The 18,340-nt window shown below is 40.0% G+C and overlaps 1 protein-coding gene across 1 annotated transcript in view; it reads right to left on the minus strand.

The window, feature by feature from the left end:
• Positions 1–395: 395 nt before the first annotated feature.
• LOC107593230 (protocadherin-19-like) overlaps positions 396–18,340 on the minus strand; it is a 39,219-nt gene continuing 21,274 nt past the window's right edge. The window contains exons 3-4 of the mRNA XM_016282861.1: positions 4,597–4,655; positions 396–708 (exon numbers count right to left, since the gene is read on the minus strand). Coding sequence (XP_016138347.1) covers positions 396–708; positions 4,597–4,655 — 372 coding nt within the window. The remainder of the gene's footprint in view (positions 709–4,596; positions 4,656–18,340) is intronic.

Genomic DNA, 18,340 nt, shown 5'->3' on the forward strand with positions numbered 1-18,340 from the left:
TTGTTCTAAATTACACAGATCAAAGGCTGATTGAGCATGACAACATTAAACAATCGGTGCAATAAAACCATACGGAGCCCTCTTTTGGTCTTCTCCGTGCTTTGATTCTCTGTAGCGCTGCCACTCGTCGCTCTATAACTTTGTAGCATTGAGTGGCAATAGCTGAGAGTGAACATGACCTCCTACTGACTCCTGCCAACATACCGGATGTCTTTAACGGCAGTCGAAAAAAAAAAACATCAACATTAATTCCCTGCTAAATGATCCGCGTGAATTATGCATGAGGAGACTGCGTGATATGTAGATTTCCACCTTCAACCTTTGTCAGCCTAATTGCTGCCATTTAGGTCTGGATCTGAAGTGTTGTAGTCGACTGTAGACGTGGCTCACATCCGTCAATAATGTTCCCGGGCTCGTATCAAAGACACGCCAGGAAGTGCTGCCTGTGCATTAGCAAGGCGCCTCAAGGCCGACTCTGCCTGCTTGATACTTTTTTTCTGGATGCTTTCAGCTAGTCGAGACCTTTCTGTCTTACCTTGGTCAGGTAGTTGCGAGTTGTTGGGGGGTACGTTCATATTCAGTACGTCGTTGACAGCTGTGTCGGCGTAGTGCCCTCTCTGAACGTCATGTTCGCTGTCGGTTTGGTCGCTCTCCTCGTGGCCACTGTCCTTCAGACTGTTTCCTTCCATGTCCTTGAATGTTGACGTGCTATAGCCAGGTGAAGTAGAAAAACAAGAGAGAAAGAAGGGAAGTGTTATTTAATTGTCAACTTTGGTTTCATCATTCTTTTAGTCTCTTCACCCAGTGCTACCTTTATTTAGCTCTTAGCCGCACAGATGGTAAAGCTGATATGGTGGGGTAAAGGGTCAGGGGTGACTGGTCTATGGCCGTGCAGAGCTCTTATGTGTTGCTGTGGTCAAAGTTCATTTTATATAGACTATGTCAGAAAACTGTCTTGTATATCTGTTGGTTGTAGAAGCATCAAAGGGATAGTTTACCCAAAAACTCATAATGTAAGCACTCAGACATTCAAGACTTTATAATAACATTGTCTTGTATTTGTAACACAAAATGTGACTACTGAAAAACATCCTGGCTGTTCTATAACAAAAATGAATTGACTAAGGCTGTTGAGGTCCAAAATGAAAAAAAAAAGTATTTTACAAGTGGTCCATATGACTTTGTGGCTTTGTATGAGGAACAGACCAAAATTTATGTCATGTGATGATAATGTAAGTAATTAATAACAGTGCTGACATATTTGATTCTCTGTTGTTGTTTTTTCCTGACTCTGTGACATCTAATGGCTTCAGAATACTTTCAGTAAATGACTCACCTGACACCTGTAATATGTTTGATTATATTAAAAAATTCTATAAAATTCACCTTCTGGAATGACATTAGTGTGAGTAAATGATGGCAAAAATGTCATTTGTGGGTGAACAAAAAATCTCTTGAAAACAGTTTTTTAATGTAAAATGTGACATCTTAAAAAAAAACACAGACATTGTGTATTACACCACTGCATACAAGATGAGCTATCAATATTTTTCTGGAGAAGAAAGACTTTCACATTTTGACAAAAAGCTACAAATTTGATTTCGTGGGGAGTGTAAAACATCAGGTCACTTCGTCTTATCAAGGAGAACTTATTTTGGTCACGTACATTTCTGGTAGTTTTTAAGTAGAGGTGTAACAGTTTGAGCAAACTGTGCTTTCCCTCTTTACCCTCATTCACTGACATAAAAGAGCGAGAGGAGGGAAAAAGCTGCCAATTGACAGTGGCAGTGCACAAGCCTGATTTCCCTTAATTTGATAGTTAGCCCAGTGGAACGCATTCTGCCTCTGAAGCAACAGTGAGGATCACAAACGCATGCGTACACATACACACACTGACATACATAGACAAAAGCATCTCTGTAGTCTCTTCTAAGGAGAAAGATGAGAGAGAGAGAGAGAGAGAGAGAAGGATTCTAGCAATGTCACTGCAATGGTGGTAGTGCAGCCTCTGATTTTATCAGTCTAATTGCACCTGTCCCAGTCTGTTCGCCCACAGGCTCCGGAGGGGATTTCTTTGTAATGTCGCAGAGCCAAACAGCCGACACTTGAATACTCTTTGTTTATGTAAACACAGGCAATGCTTTTTTCAGAAGATAAAATTGCTGTAATTGGTTTGAAAAATGCAGTACTGAGGTAAACTGCAATGTTTTTTGCTCCAGGTAAGAGAGGCATTGCGGTCCCGGTGCACATCTGTAGCAGCCGGGCCCCAGGCGGCCAAGGACCTTCATTAGGGATGCCTGCATGCCCATGCTCTGTGTCAGTCAATAGCCTCCTTTTAGGTGGACTGAGGAATGCTGGCCAAGTCCTGCCAGTACAAATGATCTATTGTCCTTGCTCTTTTTTTCCACAATGCAAAATAAGGTTACCTTTTCCTTATCTCTTACATAGATGGTCTTACAAAGCCCTCCTTGTGTGTACTGAGGAAGAATCCTCTGGAATTCCGGGATTTAAATTCTTGTAGACTTAGCTATCTGATTAACATCTACATGGATGTAGCTTAACCACCCAAACCTCTGCTCTGGGCTACAGCTTTAATATTCTCTAACATGTAATATGTATACAAGTTTTTGCAGGCATTTGATGAAATTATTCATACTAGGGAAGAAAGTAGAACTACCCAATGAGGATGTGCTTAATCACTTATAACACTGAATTATTAAAGCTTAACATTGGCCATTTATAAACATGTTGAGTATTAATATCTTGCCTACTGTATGTGGCCAAACCAAGCGGCAACCTCCCCCTCTCTCTGGTGAAGCCAACAAGGAAGTGACTTAAACTGTAATTCATCAACTGGCCGCTAGAGGCTGGCTGCAAAAGGAAGTCAATCCCGTAGACTCCCCATGTTAAAATGCCCAACTTTACAGCAGAAAAAAACATGTTTACAGCCATTTTGGTTTATATAGCTAATTTTGCCCTTCATGACAACTGTGAGGGGTGTGAATTATTTTATAAGTAATCTGTTTAAATTATATTAAGCCTTAAAGTGCTGCATAATTAAGGGCGTGGCCACTTGAGTGACAGGTGGATTGCCGCTGCTGTCACCACTGTCGAGCTAGGTGGGCGTGGTTTCAGCAACCAGCTCCCGCCTTTTTGCCCATTTTCGATTATCCGGGAGAGACTCGCGGTGATGCACTGCCAAGATGGTGTAGTGTCTGCGTAGAATCATGCATGAGCGTTGGATGTTTATGGCTTAAGAGACCCCTTTTAGCCTTTTGACATTTGCATATAAATTACAGTTCTGGTCAGAGATGTTACGTTTGTATAGGGGTTTTAAATTGCCAGATGGTTCTTCACCGTCAAGAAGATTCGAACCAGCCCCCACTATCATCTCCCCCAATCTGATTTCAAACACGTTGGTCGCTGTGGACTTTTCCTTCTTCAGAAGAACCAGAAGTAAAAACTTCCAGCTGACTCCTCACAAACTCATCAAAAGACCTCCATTATCTACCGCATCCGGACTCTTCTTCAGCAATCGAAACCAATGCAAGTAACCGCTTAAAATTATTCAGATGCGTGTTTAAGGTTCAGACCCCTTTTTAAGGTGATTTTTGGATTCTTTGATAATTTTCAAAGGTTGTGGTTAAGTGATGTGAAATACTGCCAGTCTTTTCTATTCTTTCTCTTTTCCTTACTTCGTTTCATTCTGTGTATATATGTTTTAGTTAGTTATATGTTAGATATAGTTTCATTTATTAAATCCCTTATATTCACAACGGATTGTCTCTGTTTGCTGCTCACAGTTCGAAGTCAATGAATGTTTGAACCTTTGCTACATTTTGCTAAATTACTGCTAGCATTGCACAAAGAAGGACAGTTTATTGTTCCGTGGCCAGAAAAATAAACATTCCTTGCATTGATAAATGATTATATTGTCTGCTCGGTGGACGGACAGATCAAATAATTGTAATATTGATTCTGCTATAGTTAATTCGAAGATATAATCTAAATATTTATTATGAATCATAACCAGTTATAATTCGTCATAAATATTCCCCTTTTTAGAGCTAATAATAATAATAAAAACATTACAATGGCGACGGCCGGCTCTGTCCACTTTGAGCTTCAAAAACCTCTTCATGAACCTAAGGGTGACGTCACAGACACTACGTCCATGTTTTTATACAGTCTATGGGCCAAACCCTAAGATGGTTTATGAGCCAAAAAAATATTTTTTAACAAACATTTTTAATGACAAATGCCATCTTTTTTTTGTGAGTGTGTGAGATAAGATGCTAATGTAAGTACAAATGTGCCGTACTATAACCGTATGTCCATCCACTAAAACTAATATGCAAAAATGTCTCATTCTGAAATATCCAACATCACAAACCCGAAACAATAAAAACTTAGTCCATCTGATCAAGGTGAGAGAAAGCAGAATGTATAGTACATAAATTGTATTGTATTACACATGCAAATGGTGAGCAACATAAAACAGAACATTTAACAGTAAAAAAAGGTACGATCCTGCCACTTTAAGAATGCATCAAAATGAGTGAGATAAGTTAATCTGATTGCTTTATAAAGACATACCTTTTAATTAGGTGTGCTCTGCTGTTTACATAACTGGAGTCAATGGAATAATTCTCCGTCTGGGGGAAAGAGACAGAATTAAAGAGAGAGAAAGAAAAAGAAAGAGAGAGAGAGAGAACAAAAATGAATTTAATTACGCAGCAAACAAAATAATGTCACCAGTAATTGCCTTTCAATAGACATGTTATTTTAAACAAAGACTTTAGCTGCCTGGGCTTTCAAAGGCAAACTCTCCCATTCTCTTTCTAAGCACATGTGGACTGTTCTGCTGCAGTGAGTCTGCTCCTGTCGTCACTCCTCCAGCCTCCCCCCACCCACAAAACCATCCTTAGTCAGACCACGCTCTTCAAAATGTCATTAAGCCAGATAGGGGAATAAAAGGAGGGGTTGGGGGTTAGAGAAGAAAGTTTCCTCTCTTCCAGTGCTGCTTTTCCTCACTCCACTTTTGAGGATGCTAATATAAACATATCAAAGAAATAAATAAATGGAGGAAGGAAATTAAGAGTATGATTTTCTTAACTTCACAAATGCAGATGAAAAGGCCTCAATGATCTGCATATGATGATTCTTTGACCCACATTGAAAAAGAGACTTCAGAGTCTTCTGGAAAGCAGTGCTTTTTGAATAAATGACTAGAAGTACACAGTAGAACTGGGTGATATATATCAAGTATTTGTAGTATATTTGTGGTGGTATTACTAGTGTTATGAAATTAAGCAAAACAATGAATTATGCAGAGACTTTAATGCACTTTATATTTGGCCATTCAATTTTGCAAACAGCATGACTAATTTCACAATCCTCTTTGTCTTTTGACTTGCAGGAATGAGAGTGTTAAGACAGACATGTTCTTAAGTCAATGGTCTAAACGTCGGTAAGTTCTATTAATTTCCATCAATCAGTTCAAATTTCCAATTGAATCAGAACTCTAGAACTCAGTGATTCTTCTGCATGGTCAAAAGGTCTCCAAATGGCATTTTTCATATTTAGTGTTATTTGTTAAACAAACATTTGAAGAGTTCATTTGCAGATAACAGATAACGCCGTTTTTTAACAATTTTCAAAAATCATGTTTTTTCATTGTGCATTCCAATTAATCTCAATCAAACTGCAGTTGGGTTATTTTGATTAAGTAAAAATAAAAAATAATATACAGCATAATAAAACACAATGAAAAAATGATAACATAATAAAAAACATGATTTTTGAAAAAAAAACAATACGTAATTATCTGTTTTTCCAAATAAACTCTTCAATCATATGTGACCCTGGACCACAAAACCAGTTAAGTCGCTGGGGTATATTTGTAGCAATAGCCATAAAAACATTGTATGGGTCAAAATTATTGATTTTTCTTTTATGCCAAAAATCATTAGGATATTAAAGTGCCCCTATTATGCCATTTTTAAGGTTGCTAATATTGTTTTATGAGTCTCCTAAAACAGGTTTACATGCATGCAAGGTCAAAAAACACGTTAGTTTTCTCAAAAAATTGATTTAATTTTACCTAATTTCTAAATGATTCGTAAACGACGCGTGCGAAGCAGTTCAAAGAATCAGTCTCTCTAAACCTCTCCTTTCCATGAGCCCTCACTGCTGTGATTGGTCAGATGGCGCAGTCCTTTGTGATTGGTCCAGAGCAGTAGAGAGATTGGCTATGGATTGGTCTACCGCGTACAGCGCGTGTCGGAAACAAAACGCCCATTGCCATGACTGAATGACAGCCCTGGAGACTTGTCAATACATAGAAAAGATGGTATCGATTGTACCTTACCAATTCGAGCCGGAGTCTGATGATGAAATGGTTGAACTGGCTGATCGACAAGAGACTGATTCGCAAGCATGAATGGAGCAGGACGTTTCTCAGTGGTAAGTGTCAAGTGTTAACAAGTTTGTGGTAATTATAAGATGTGATAAAACAAATTTACTCTCACAGCGTAGGATACAGCGTCTTCTCGACATAATGTTAACCACACGGAAATTTTACTGTTCGTGGGCGGGCAAGTTGGCGATGTAGAACGTGAGCGGACATTATGCAAATGTATTACTTCGTGACGTAGAGCCGTAACAGAATAAGATTCGAATTCTTGACGACTCGTTTAGGCGATTGCAAGCCGACTCAATTTTTTGATAGATGATAACTTTATTTATCATGCACTGTCAGCTTCACAACTTAGCAGATAGTTTATGTTCACATACAGCTACATGACACACTGCATGAAAGGTAATATTCAAAAGGCATAATAGAGGCACTTTAAGTAAAGATCATGTTCTAAGAAGATATTTTGTAAATTTCCTACCGTAAATATATCAAAACTTAATTTTTGATTAGTAATATGCATTGCTAACAACTTAATTTGGACAACTTTAAAGGCGTTTTTCTCAATATTTTGATTTTTTTGCAGCCTCAGATTCCAGATTTTCAAATAGTTGTATCTCTGAAAAAATTGACCGAGATGCAAAAAATTGACCCTTATGACTGGTTTTGTGGTCCAGGGACACATATGTAAATAATTTGTGCTGTTTATGACTATTGCTCTATTGGTGCATATAATTAAATATTATTAAATATTATTACTTACGTTCATTTGGTTTTGTAATTGTAATTTGTAATCTAATTGGCTAGTTAGATTGGCTAGATTCAACATGTAGGTATTTTCCATGGTGCGAAACCTGCCTTCTCTCTCAACTTCAACTTAATCTGATTCTAAACCGAGATAGAAAAATAAATCAATGGCTTCCTTCCAGGGGTATGTCTAGCCATCAGCCCCCCTGACAACAGCAGTCACCCAGACGATAAGAAGGTTAATGCAGACAGTGCAACACGGCCAATGATTATTTGCCGCCAGCCAGGGACATTCAGACTAGCTGCTGGGAGACAGATACAAGCTATCATAATCACAGATGGAATAACTCTAAGATCTATGATCTCAAACACATGCGCATTTCCCCCATCTGTGTATATCAACAGTGGCTAGGAGATCCCTGTAGCATGGGATGTGTGGGTCAACAACCGTAAACACTTAAATGTGACATGTTAGTGGAATTAATTTCAAAAAGGATTTATGGAATTCTACTTTTACAGATTTTACAAATTCTTTCTTGGTTTACAGGGTAGTAATACTCATCACTGTCCTTCGTAGACCTTCCATCACTAGTCAATGAGCTGCTGCGTACCGTCTCACCTCCACACTCTCTAATTACCGCTACGCCTGATAATATTTTAATTACAAGTGACAGCTGACCAGGCGTCGAATTGAGATTTGTGGGCTGGTGAAATCTGGACCCACTGAAGGTTAATGCTCTCTTTTGTGTGTATGTGTGCGTGTGCGTGTGGGGTGTGTGTGTTCTTGGTTGCGTGGGTGTTTGCTATGGCTCTAATTAAACCTTAAGTCATTGTAATCAAGGAGATAATATGTAAAAAGCCATTTTAATTAACATTATATTAGCAGACCTCAATTTGGAACATACTCTTGTTTGTTCTCGTTGCAGCTCAAAACGTAGTTATTTGCCTCTTTGTTCCTATCCGGCTTGACATTAATATCAAAGTAATGGGCATGAGCAATTATTTCAGTACTCTAACAGGGCAGGTGTATAAATAAATAAATATATATATATATATATATATATATATATATATATATATGCAAAGAATTTTGTTTTTTTATGCCACCTGTGCTCTACTTTAGTCCCTGTGAGAACTCATTACAGAGCCTTTCCATCTCCTTGGTCGTCCACAAAAAGACTAATGAGCAGCAATGGACTGAGTAACAAGGGGAAAGCTTCATTAAAAAGACAGTATACAAATTTCCAAATGATCTGCCTCCGTGTGGCCGGCCCGTAATTGGTTCTAAGCGGCGCTATTCGGAGCTCTGTTGGGAGAGCGAGATTCCAGGCTGTCCTTCTTGTGCGTCTGCACATACGAAGCTTTGCTCTCGCTCTCCTCGGCCATGACACTTAAAACAAATGAGAGCCCTGTTGAAATGCAGTTATGCTGCGCGGATCGCTGACCCTTTTATGAGAAGAGTCGCTATCGATGATGCAGGCTCAGTCATCTCAGCAGATTTCCTTCTGTTGACATTTTGATCTCTCTGCTTATATCAGAGTGGGCTAATTGGAGTAATAGCTTCAGTTATGCAAATGTGGCTGCCGTTCCACAGAGACATCTCACTGCTGGAGATTACAAAACATGCTTCAGGAACCGTATTCCAGCAGATATCAACATGTTCTTTGAAGAACGTGATAGATAAGTGCCATTATTCCACAACAAAAGCATCTATTGATGTGTGGTGATGATTCGCTAATGGATCGTCATAATTAGTAAGCTTCACTTAAAAAGGGATATCAACTGTATTACGCAATGCTCCTTTGTGTTTTTCATTAATTCAGGTTGATGGCCAGAGGGCATTTAAGAGGCGCCCTTGGCCCTTAGAGGTCTTTATGCCAGAGAGCTTCCATGCATTAGCAGCAATCTTTCTGTAAAGTAATGTACTGTATGCCTACACCGCTGACCGCGATCAAATCATAAGGGCTATCAATATTTCTTTCACAGAGGTCGGGTTTCAGGCTCGGAGATGAGGGCTGCTTAAACTACAGACGAGCTGCCACAAATGGCTACTTAATCAGGTTCTACAATGTGTTGTTATGATCCAAGCGGCCCCAGTTTGGCGGCCAGTGTCACCCTATCCCCTTAATTATAGTTGTGTTTCTTCCCACATACTTGAGGGTCCAGTGGGCCAAATCACACCCTAAGAGCTCTGTGAACGAAGGCGGAAGGGCCGGAGAGGAAAGTAATGGAAAGGAGGCGGTAAACGAGACCCTAACCTCATTTTTTTCCTCTCTCTCTTTCTCTCTAACCCCAACAACACTCCCCACCGAACTCCTCCAACTTCAGCCAGCGGAGAGGAAAAGCAATCTCCTCGCTTAGTTGCCGCTGTGAGATTTGATTTGCCTTCTTCTCAGCGTGACAATTGGTTCCGTAGTCCGGATGTGAGAGCATTCATTGTACGGGGGCCAGATGCACCGAGCGAGCGGAGCAGGAGTTCTTCAGGTAGCAAAGGAATGAAAAAAACAAAACACTTGTCACACCTCTGCTGCAAATTATGTATTATCTCTTCTGAGATACTTGAATTTACACATTCAAATTATGCAGTAATTCAAACTGCACACTATAACAGCAATTAATAATTATCAGACTGTACTCTTGTTTTCACAACCGTAGATAAAATGCCTATTCAATCTGATTTCAGGACACAAAACTAGTTAAATTAAGGCTTTTCATTTTAGGGAGTGGTTGGGAACAAAAAAAAAACATGTCTTGAAGATCAAGCGAGTCTCCTTTTTCTTCTAACTCCACTACAGTTCAAATGCTCCTAATATGTCACAGTCAAGAGGCAGAAAAGCATATTCTCACTGCGCTTCCACTGAATACAAATGCTGTGACTAAATACAAATTACTTTTAAAAAGCTATATGTATAACATGAACTAAAAGAAAAGCAATATGAAGGACCTCAATTAAAATAAAACCATTCCGTTTACTCAATTTAACAGTAGTTCGGTACTCTGTGTTATTTGGAAGCTGAATCTTCAGTTATCTTAAGGCTTATTTACACAGTCTCCAGAGTGCTGGGAGGAAATTGGTACTCATAATGAGTCCTGTTGTTTATTTACCTCCATCCACAAGGAGCTTACTGGAGAGAGGTTATCATGAGGCAAAAGCAGGTAGCGCATAGCTATTTTCTCGTAAAAAAAAAAAAAAACACACTGGAGACAGGCTTTGTTGAGCGGGGCTTAGTGATAGGAGCAGAAATGAGCCTGTAGCAAGGGTGACATTTTCCACGGAGGCTTAGGAGATGTCTATATGTCTACAAATGTAGTGCTGCAGACAAATTATGTGTGTGCCGTTTGACTGCGTGAATGAAGCAGGGGAGTCTCACACCCACCGGCACACTGAAAGCCAATCTCAACATGGAGTCGCTCTTCGCAGACATCACACACTTTCCCTTTCTTCTTTCGACGACATGCAGGCCTTCCTTTACTTCTATTTCCATTGTTTTCTTGCCTCCTACCTTCTCAAAGCCTTCTCTTTTCACCACACCATCTCTTTGGTGGATCCACGGCATCTCTAAGCCGCATGGCACCCATGACGACAGGAACGGACCACCGCGGCTTCATCTCCGCACCTGGAAGGAGTGGATATATCCTTCCTTCCCCAGCTCAGAGAAACACGGCGCTCCTCAGCCCGGTGTTAGGTTGCCAACCCCTGATTATAGAATTTCCCATAGATCCTGTGCCATCTGCTAGATTATAGATTCACCCCCCCTTCTCTTTCAGACCGTGTGAGCCCTCGGGGAGGCTCAACGGTATAAAGGGAGGTGAAGGAGCGCCTCAGGCTCGCCCTGGCATCGGGATGAGATTACGTTTTCTATTTCTGCCTCTTCGGCAAGAGCCGTGATGAATATGGGGACTTGTTGACGTTTAATAGCGGCCGGCTACCTACAAACACAAATTATAATGAATCAATCGCTACGGGAGCCCATGTGACAAATAAGCTGCCATATCCTCGAGATCATTCCACTTCATCACCTGTCAATTCACACTCAACTCAATTTGGCCCGTTTCAAATCCATCTTATTATGAAAGGGAACCATTTCCAAGGGTAAATGCTTTTGGAGCTTTAAAAACTGGCTGTATTTATTTATTTATTTTTTTTACTTAGTTGGTCCAAAGTGATTTGTTTTTTCAAAAAGCAATTGTAGAAAAAATAGGTAAAGGAATCATTTTTAAGTCGACATCCTGCGGTTACATCTGTATACCCGGCTTTGCATTATTCCACTAACTAGAGCAGTGCTCCGTGGGGACAAAACAGTGTGTTACAAATGAGAAAACACAATACGCTTCCCTACCTCATTCATTCAGAGTTGCTTTTCCTGCGAACTGCAGCAGATATATTTCCTTTAAGAAAACAATCACAAAGCTCTCATAAACAACAAAAGCAGGAACGGGTATTTCCCAGATCAACAGCTGCACCGTTAACCGAGAAGGGAGAAAGAAAATGCCCTTCTGTTTGATCCTGTAAAAGACTCAATCTACATATCCTAAGGACTGTAAGCTTCATTCACGTTGTGTGTGATTAATTATGCATACATTAATAGCAACTATGTTAATAAGTGGTTGGGAACAAAAAAAAAACATGTCTTGAAGATCAAGCGAGTCTCCTTTTTCTTCTAACTCCACTACAGTTCAAATGCTCCTAATATGTCACAGTCAAGAGGCAGAAAAGCATATTCTCACTGCGCTTCCACTGAATACAAATGCTGTGACTAAATACAAATTACTTTTAAAAAGCTATATGTATAACATGAACTAAAAGAAAAGCAATATGAAGGACCTCAATTAAAATAAAACCATTCCGTTTACTCAATTTAACAGTAGTTCGGTACTCTGTGTTATTTGGAAGCTGAATCTTCAGTTATCTTAAGGCTTATTTACACAGTCTCCAGAGTGCTGGGAGGAAATTGGTACTCATAATGAGTCCTGTTGTTTATTTACCTCCATCCACAAGGAGCTTACTGGAGAGAGGTTATCATGAGGCAAAAGCAGGTAGCGCATAGCTATTTTCTCGTAAAAAAAAAAAAAAACACACTGGAGACAGGCTTTGTTGAGCGGGGCTTAGTGATAGGAGCAGAAATGAGCCTGTAGCAAGGGTGACATTTTCCACGGAGGCTTAGGAGATGTCTATATGTCTACAAATGTAGTGCTGCAGTGAGGCTGCAGAGAAATTATGTGTGTGCCGTTTGACTGCGTGAATGAAGCAGGGGAGTCTCACACCCACCGGCACACTGAAAGCCAATCTCAACATGGAGTCGCTCTTCGCAGACATCACACACTTTCCCTTTCTTCTTTCGACGACATGCAGGCCTTCCTTTACTTCTATTTCCATTGTTTTCTTGCCTCCTACCTTCTCAAAGCCTTCTCTTTTCACCACACCATCTCTTTGGTGGATCCACGGCATCTCTAAGCCGCATGGCACCCATGACGACAGGAACGGACCACCGCGGCTTCATCTCCGCACCTGGAAGGAGTGGATATATCCTTCCTTCCCCAGCTCAGAGAAACACGGCGCTCCTCAGCCCGGTGTTAGGTTGCCAACCCCTGATTATAGAATTTCCCATAGATCCTGTGCCATCTGCTAGATTATAGATTCACCCCCCCTTCTCTTTCAGACCGTGTGAGCCCTCGGGGAGGCTCAACGGTATAAAGGGAGGTGAAGGAGCGCCTCAGGCTCGCCCTGGCATCGGGATGAGATTACGTTTTCTATTTCTGCCTCTTCGGCAAGAGCCGTGATGAATATGGGGACTTGTTGACGTTTAATAGCGGCCGGCTACCTACAAACACAAATTATAATGAATCAATCGCTACGGGAGCCCATGTGACAAATAAGCTGCCATATCCTCGAGATCATTCCACTTCATCACCTGTCAATTCACACTCAACTCAATTTGGCCCGTTTCAAATCCATCTTATTATGAAAGGGAACCATTTCCAAGGGTAAATGCTTTTGGAGCTTTAAAAACTGGCTGTATTTATTTATTTATTTTTTTTACTTAGTTGGTCCAAAGTGATTTGTTTTTTCAAAAAGCAATTGTAGAAAAAATAGGTAAAGGAATCATTTTTAAGTCGACATCCTGCGGTTACATCTGTATACCCGGCTTTGCATTATTCCACTAACTAGAGCAGTGCTCCGTGGGGACAAAACAGTGTGTTACAAATGAGAAAACACAATACGCTTCCCTACCTCATTCATTCAGAGTTGCTTTTCCTGCGAACTGCAGCAGATATATTTCCTTTAAGAAAACAATCACAAAGCTCTCATAAACAACAAAAGCAGGAACGGGTATTTCCCAGATCAACAGCTGCACCGTTAACCGAGAAGGGAGAAAGAAAATGCCCTTCTGTTTGATCCTGTAAAAGACTCAATCTACATATCCTAAGGACTGTAAGCTTCATTCACGTTGTGTGTGATTAATTATGCATACATTAATAGCAACTATGTTAATAATTCATACGGTCATCATATGTCAAAACTCTGCCTTTTAGCATGATGATAAGATTTAAATAACCATCATGCATATATGCATTTCTGCAAGGAGTGTCGTACTCTTGTGTTGTTTGCTAATGTAAGGCTGCATTCCTGATGTGACACTACTTTCTGATCTACTGTATTGTGTGTGTGTGTGTACTTTGATATTTCTCTTTTACAAGAAGACTTGGGTTGTTTGTTGTTGGCCTGTGGTGTTTGGGAATTGATCAGATACTCTGTCCACTATAAATAGCTCTTTCGACGTTACGATATCCTTCTCAACCCGCAGTGTGTCTGTGTGTGCGTTTCATAGATTCACAATCTGCTTGGATGTTTTACAGGAAGCAGACTGGTCATAATAGAAGGTGTATGTGTGTGTGTGTGTGATTGTGGTTGTGCGTGGGTGGGGGGCCTTGACTATCGCATTTCATTTTCAAAGGACAATTTAGCCATAGAAACTAATGAAACTCAAATGGCCGCAACTAGCAGAAGTCAGTCCTGTGGGATGTTATTCTAATTCAAATGCCTGGGCTAAAAGACATTCACTCCTTTCATTCAAACGGCTCCTCATATCCACCTGGCCTCACCTGGGATGGAATAGGAGAGTTTTCTTGACGCAAGATAACAGCAGTATATACAAACCTGTGCTGGTTCGCTAGCTTTTAGATAAATGGATGTGACACGCACAGGTTATTCGGGTAGAGTCTTTGTTTTCTTACTGCAAAACAGCTGCTTAATGTTTTTTTTAGAATTCTTTGATGAATAGAAAGTCTTTACTGTCACTTTTGATCAATTTATTGTATCCCTGTTGAATGAGCAAGGATAATTGTTGATTTCTGACCCCAAACTTTTCAATGGTTGTGTAAATAATTCATAATTTAAATATATCATAAATTCATAATATAAAGTCATTTTCAAATAATTAATCTAGCTTTTAATTAGTGCTGTCAAATGATTAATCGCGATTAATCGCATCCAAAATAAGTTTTTGTTTGCACAATATTTGTATGTGTTCTGTGTATATTTATTATGCATACATATATATACACACACATACAGTATATATTTTGAAAATATTTACATGTATTTACATGTCCATATTTATATTCATATAATTTATATTATAAATTAATATATTTAATGTATAAACATATTTTTTGTGAGAATTTATATATACCTAATAAATATACACAGCACACATACATATATTATGTAAACAAAAACTTTAATTTTGGATGCGATTAATCGTTTGACAGCACTACTTTTAATTTAAATCCTTAAGCAGCATTGTTTGTAACATCTAGCATTTTTAATGATGCTAAATTTGCTCATTCTTAAAACTAGAGGTTTGCTCATCATAGCTAGAAAGAAAGAAAGATGGATGCCAAATGACTCTAGCTGCACTGCTGAACATAGAGAGTGAGTGCTTTGCCTGTTATATTCACAGCTCAGGATGAGTACCATTGAGCCATTTTACACCATAGTCATGCATCTTTCTGTTTCTCTCTCCCACACAGACACACTCACTAATACACACAGAGAATCATTCGGCGAGCACGAGTGGAGATGAGCGATGTGAACACCTTTACATCAGTGTAATATCCAGCACTGGGCTCCAGCAGGGAGTGCCGACTCATCCATTCTGGATGCTGCTTTTGTTATGAGTGTAAATCATATACCTGCCTGACACTTTGATCCAAAATAATGACATAGTATCTCGGGGTATGTTCTCCCAAATATCTGTCAGCGTACTGAGATGTCTAACAGACCGTCCCACCCTCCCCCCCACACTTTCAGCCCATTCGTTTCCCCCGCTGAAAGCACGGCACCTCTCTTCACAATGACAAGGCACAAAGGCATCTTTCAAGACTTTTTTTTTTCTCCTGTGGATGGAAATTTGCAGCAACTCGTTACAGACTCTTAGTCTCCCCGGATATATTCCCTGTCTGTCTCTGCCTCAAGTGCACTTTCTCTTTCTCACTCTGTCTTTTTATCACACTCTTCCCCCTCTCTAAGATGGATTGTGCCAGCCTCCTTATTGACATCCTTTACAGATGAGAAGGTGTGCGTGGAGATGCAATGTGCAAACAGGAAGCGGTGCGGTAGGGTGCAGGCGGAACTTCATCATCTTTTACTAATCCTTCCAACCTTCCCCACTTATTCAAACAAACAATGTTTACCGAATTCTTGGCTTAGGATCCCAGACTCCAGAGGTACGGTGTAGCAGTTAGCACACGGTCTAGACGCTTTGAAAGACACAGGCTTCTCTATTTTTCCAGTATCTAACAATCTAACTGCATTTCATAAGGATTTGTCATTTATTGTTCAATGAACCAATGAAGTTTGTGCAGCTTTTTCCTTAAATGCTTTTGAGAGTCTTAGTCCTCATCCATCTTCTTTTGTGTTCCACAGATAAAAATAATGCATATAAGGGTGAGTAAATGTTTTAACCTTTTAAATACGTATTTTGTATAATTAAACTGTTTCATATGTGTGACCCTGCCTGTGACAACCCAGCTAAAGTCATTTTTGTGATTTACTGTTTTCTACATAAAATCATCCTTCATAAAGATGTAGAACATTCTGTGAAAATATAACCGTTATATCTTTAATATTGACTGAGTAAGGCTATGGCAAAGATTGAAATCATAGTGAAATTAATGGTTGAAATCAAACTTTGATGCTTGTTATCGCATAATTAGGTTTTGCGACTTTAGCCTGGATTTCACAGACAGGGTCAAATTTGTGTAAGCCTACTGACAATACATTCACTCACTTTTTATGAAGAATGACTTTCATTATTTAACAAAATTTGAAACCTGAAAAAGAACATTGAACATATGACTATATTTATACTACTACTTTTTTATTTCAAAAGGCTGCTCTGCTAATACTTGGCTTATTTATATTTATCTAAATGTAAATGTATTTGTATTTTTATTATTACTAGCATTATTAAGGACGACATTTATTACAAAGTTTTTCTCAGTTTTTCTAGCAAAAAATAAATAAAAAAAATAAAAAAACACAAAAGATGCAAAAACCAACTTTTCTCTAAACGCCTCCTGTTGCAGTTTATGCCCTTTTGCACTTTTCCACCTTACTACACACTGCTGGACGACAGACGTAGTAGTGGCTGGACGGTCCCGTGATGCCATGACGGACAGATGGGCACATAAAAACTCCACTGTAATCATAACAAGCTTGACCCAATCAGCACAATTCATGATGCAATACTGTAAGAGTAGTTAGCGCTCAGATTTAGCCATGCCGGACACATCTGCTTCTAATATTTGAAATGGCCTTTTTCAGCAGCTGTCAGCATCAGATCGAGAGCGACGCTTTACCTCGCCACACATCAGTGGCTCATCTTTAGAACGATGAGCAGATGTTAATCAGGGTGCTGACAGTCTGCTATCACCACCGCACAACAACGTCCCCTCTCGTTACACGAGGTACTGCCGACAGATATGGGGCTAATTCGAGCATGCATTTCTTCGGATTTTCAATTAGCAATTTGCTTCAAAACCTCCTCCCCACTGCATCGCGACACTTATTTAACACCCTTTCCTACACTCCTTTAACACTGTACAAACAAATAAACCCACATATGCAGCAAGACACTTTACATGCGAGTTGACAGGCTCACACCCTTGTTTTACATTCCCACATCCTGGGCCCGACCACATGTGTACACACACACTCCTAAGTGGGCCAGTAGGGGTGCTGCTCTGCTCCAGCTCCCAGAGAGAGCGGAGCAGCTTGTGGGCTTGCTGTGGTGAGGAGGGCCAGATGCTGCGGGCTTGACCCCATGCCGCCACAGCAGCTGAAACACACCAGGATTATCTGTGCAGACTTTCTTTAATTTAATTTGTGTTAGACCATCTTTAGACCCAAACAGGTTTGGGGGAGGATGGCAAAGGGGTCATGGACAAAAAAAAAAACAACAACAACAGCATACGGCCCAGTGCATCACTCCATTTGTGCTTCAAACATCTGCATTCCTGCTGATAAAGAGATAAAGATCACTTTTGTATTTGGGCATTGAGCCGGTGTAGTTAAACTATCGTCACCATGACTTCCTCGAAATAAAGAGCTGAAATCATTTGGCTTGCACTGTAAACAATGCGTGGTAATTGTCTCTTATCAAAGCCGTCTAGGTGTACGTGGGTGTGCGTCTATGTATTTTGCGAAACCCAACATATCTTAGGCTTGACTGTGTGTGTGTCTGTTCAGATTCAGATTGTGCGAGTTTGTGTTTGTGGTGAATCATTTTATTCTTGTTATTCGGCTCCTCCTGATTAGCAGCCAATTCCATTTCTTGCAGGCTGATAAAAATGCGATATCCTACAGAGCTGGACTCTTTTTATTTCTTCAGAGGGCTCCAACTGTGGCCTTTCCATTTAATCTACAAGATGTTTTTCAAAAGCAAAGTGGTGAAATCCCTCTGCAGTTGGACAATTGAAGCTTCAAAACCCAACACTTAACTGGGATTCAAGCAAAGCTTGGGTGAAAATGTTCCCCCTCCATATGCGCAGCGTGGCTGTATCTCTAATTTAGCATTTTATTGCCACTCTCCAGAGAAGGATGACAAGTCATAGCCATTCTGCATGAGGAGCTGCAGGATTCTCTTTTTGTTTTTGTTCAGGTGGCAGGCATTT

Source organism: Sinocyclocheilus grahami, unplaced genomic scaffold (assembly GCF_001515645.1).
Source record: "Sinocyclocheilus grahami isolate Dianchi unplaced genomic scaffold, SAMN03320097.WGS_v1.1 scaffold167.1, whole genome shotgun sequence".
NCBI lineage: Eukaryota > Metazoa > Chordata > Actinopteri > Cypriniformes > Cyprinidae > Sinocyclocheilus > Sinocyclocheilus grahami.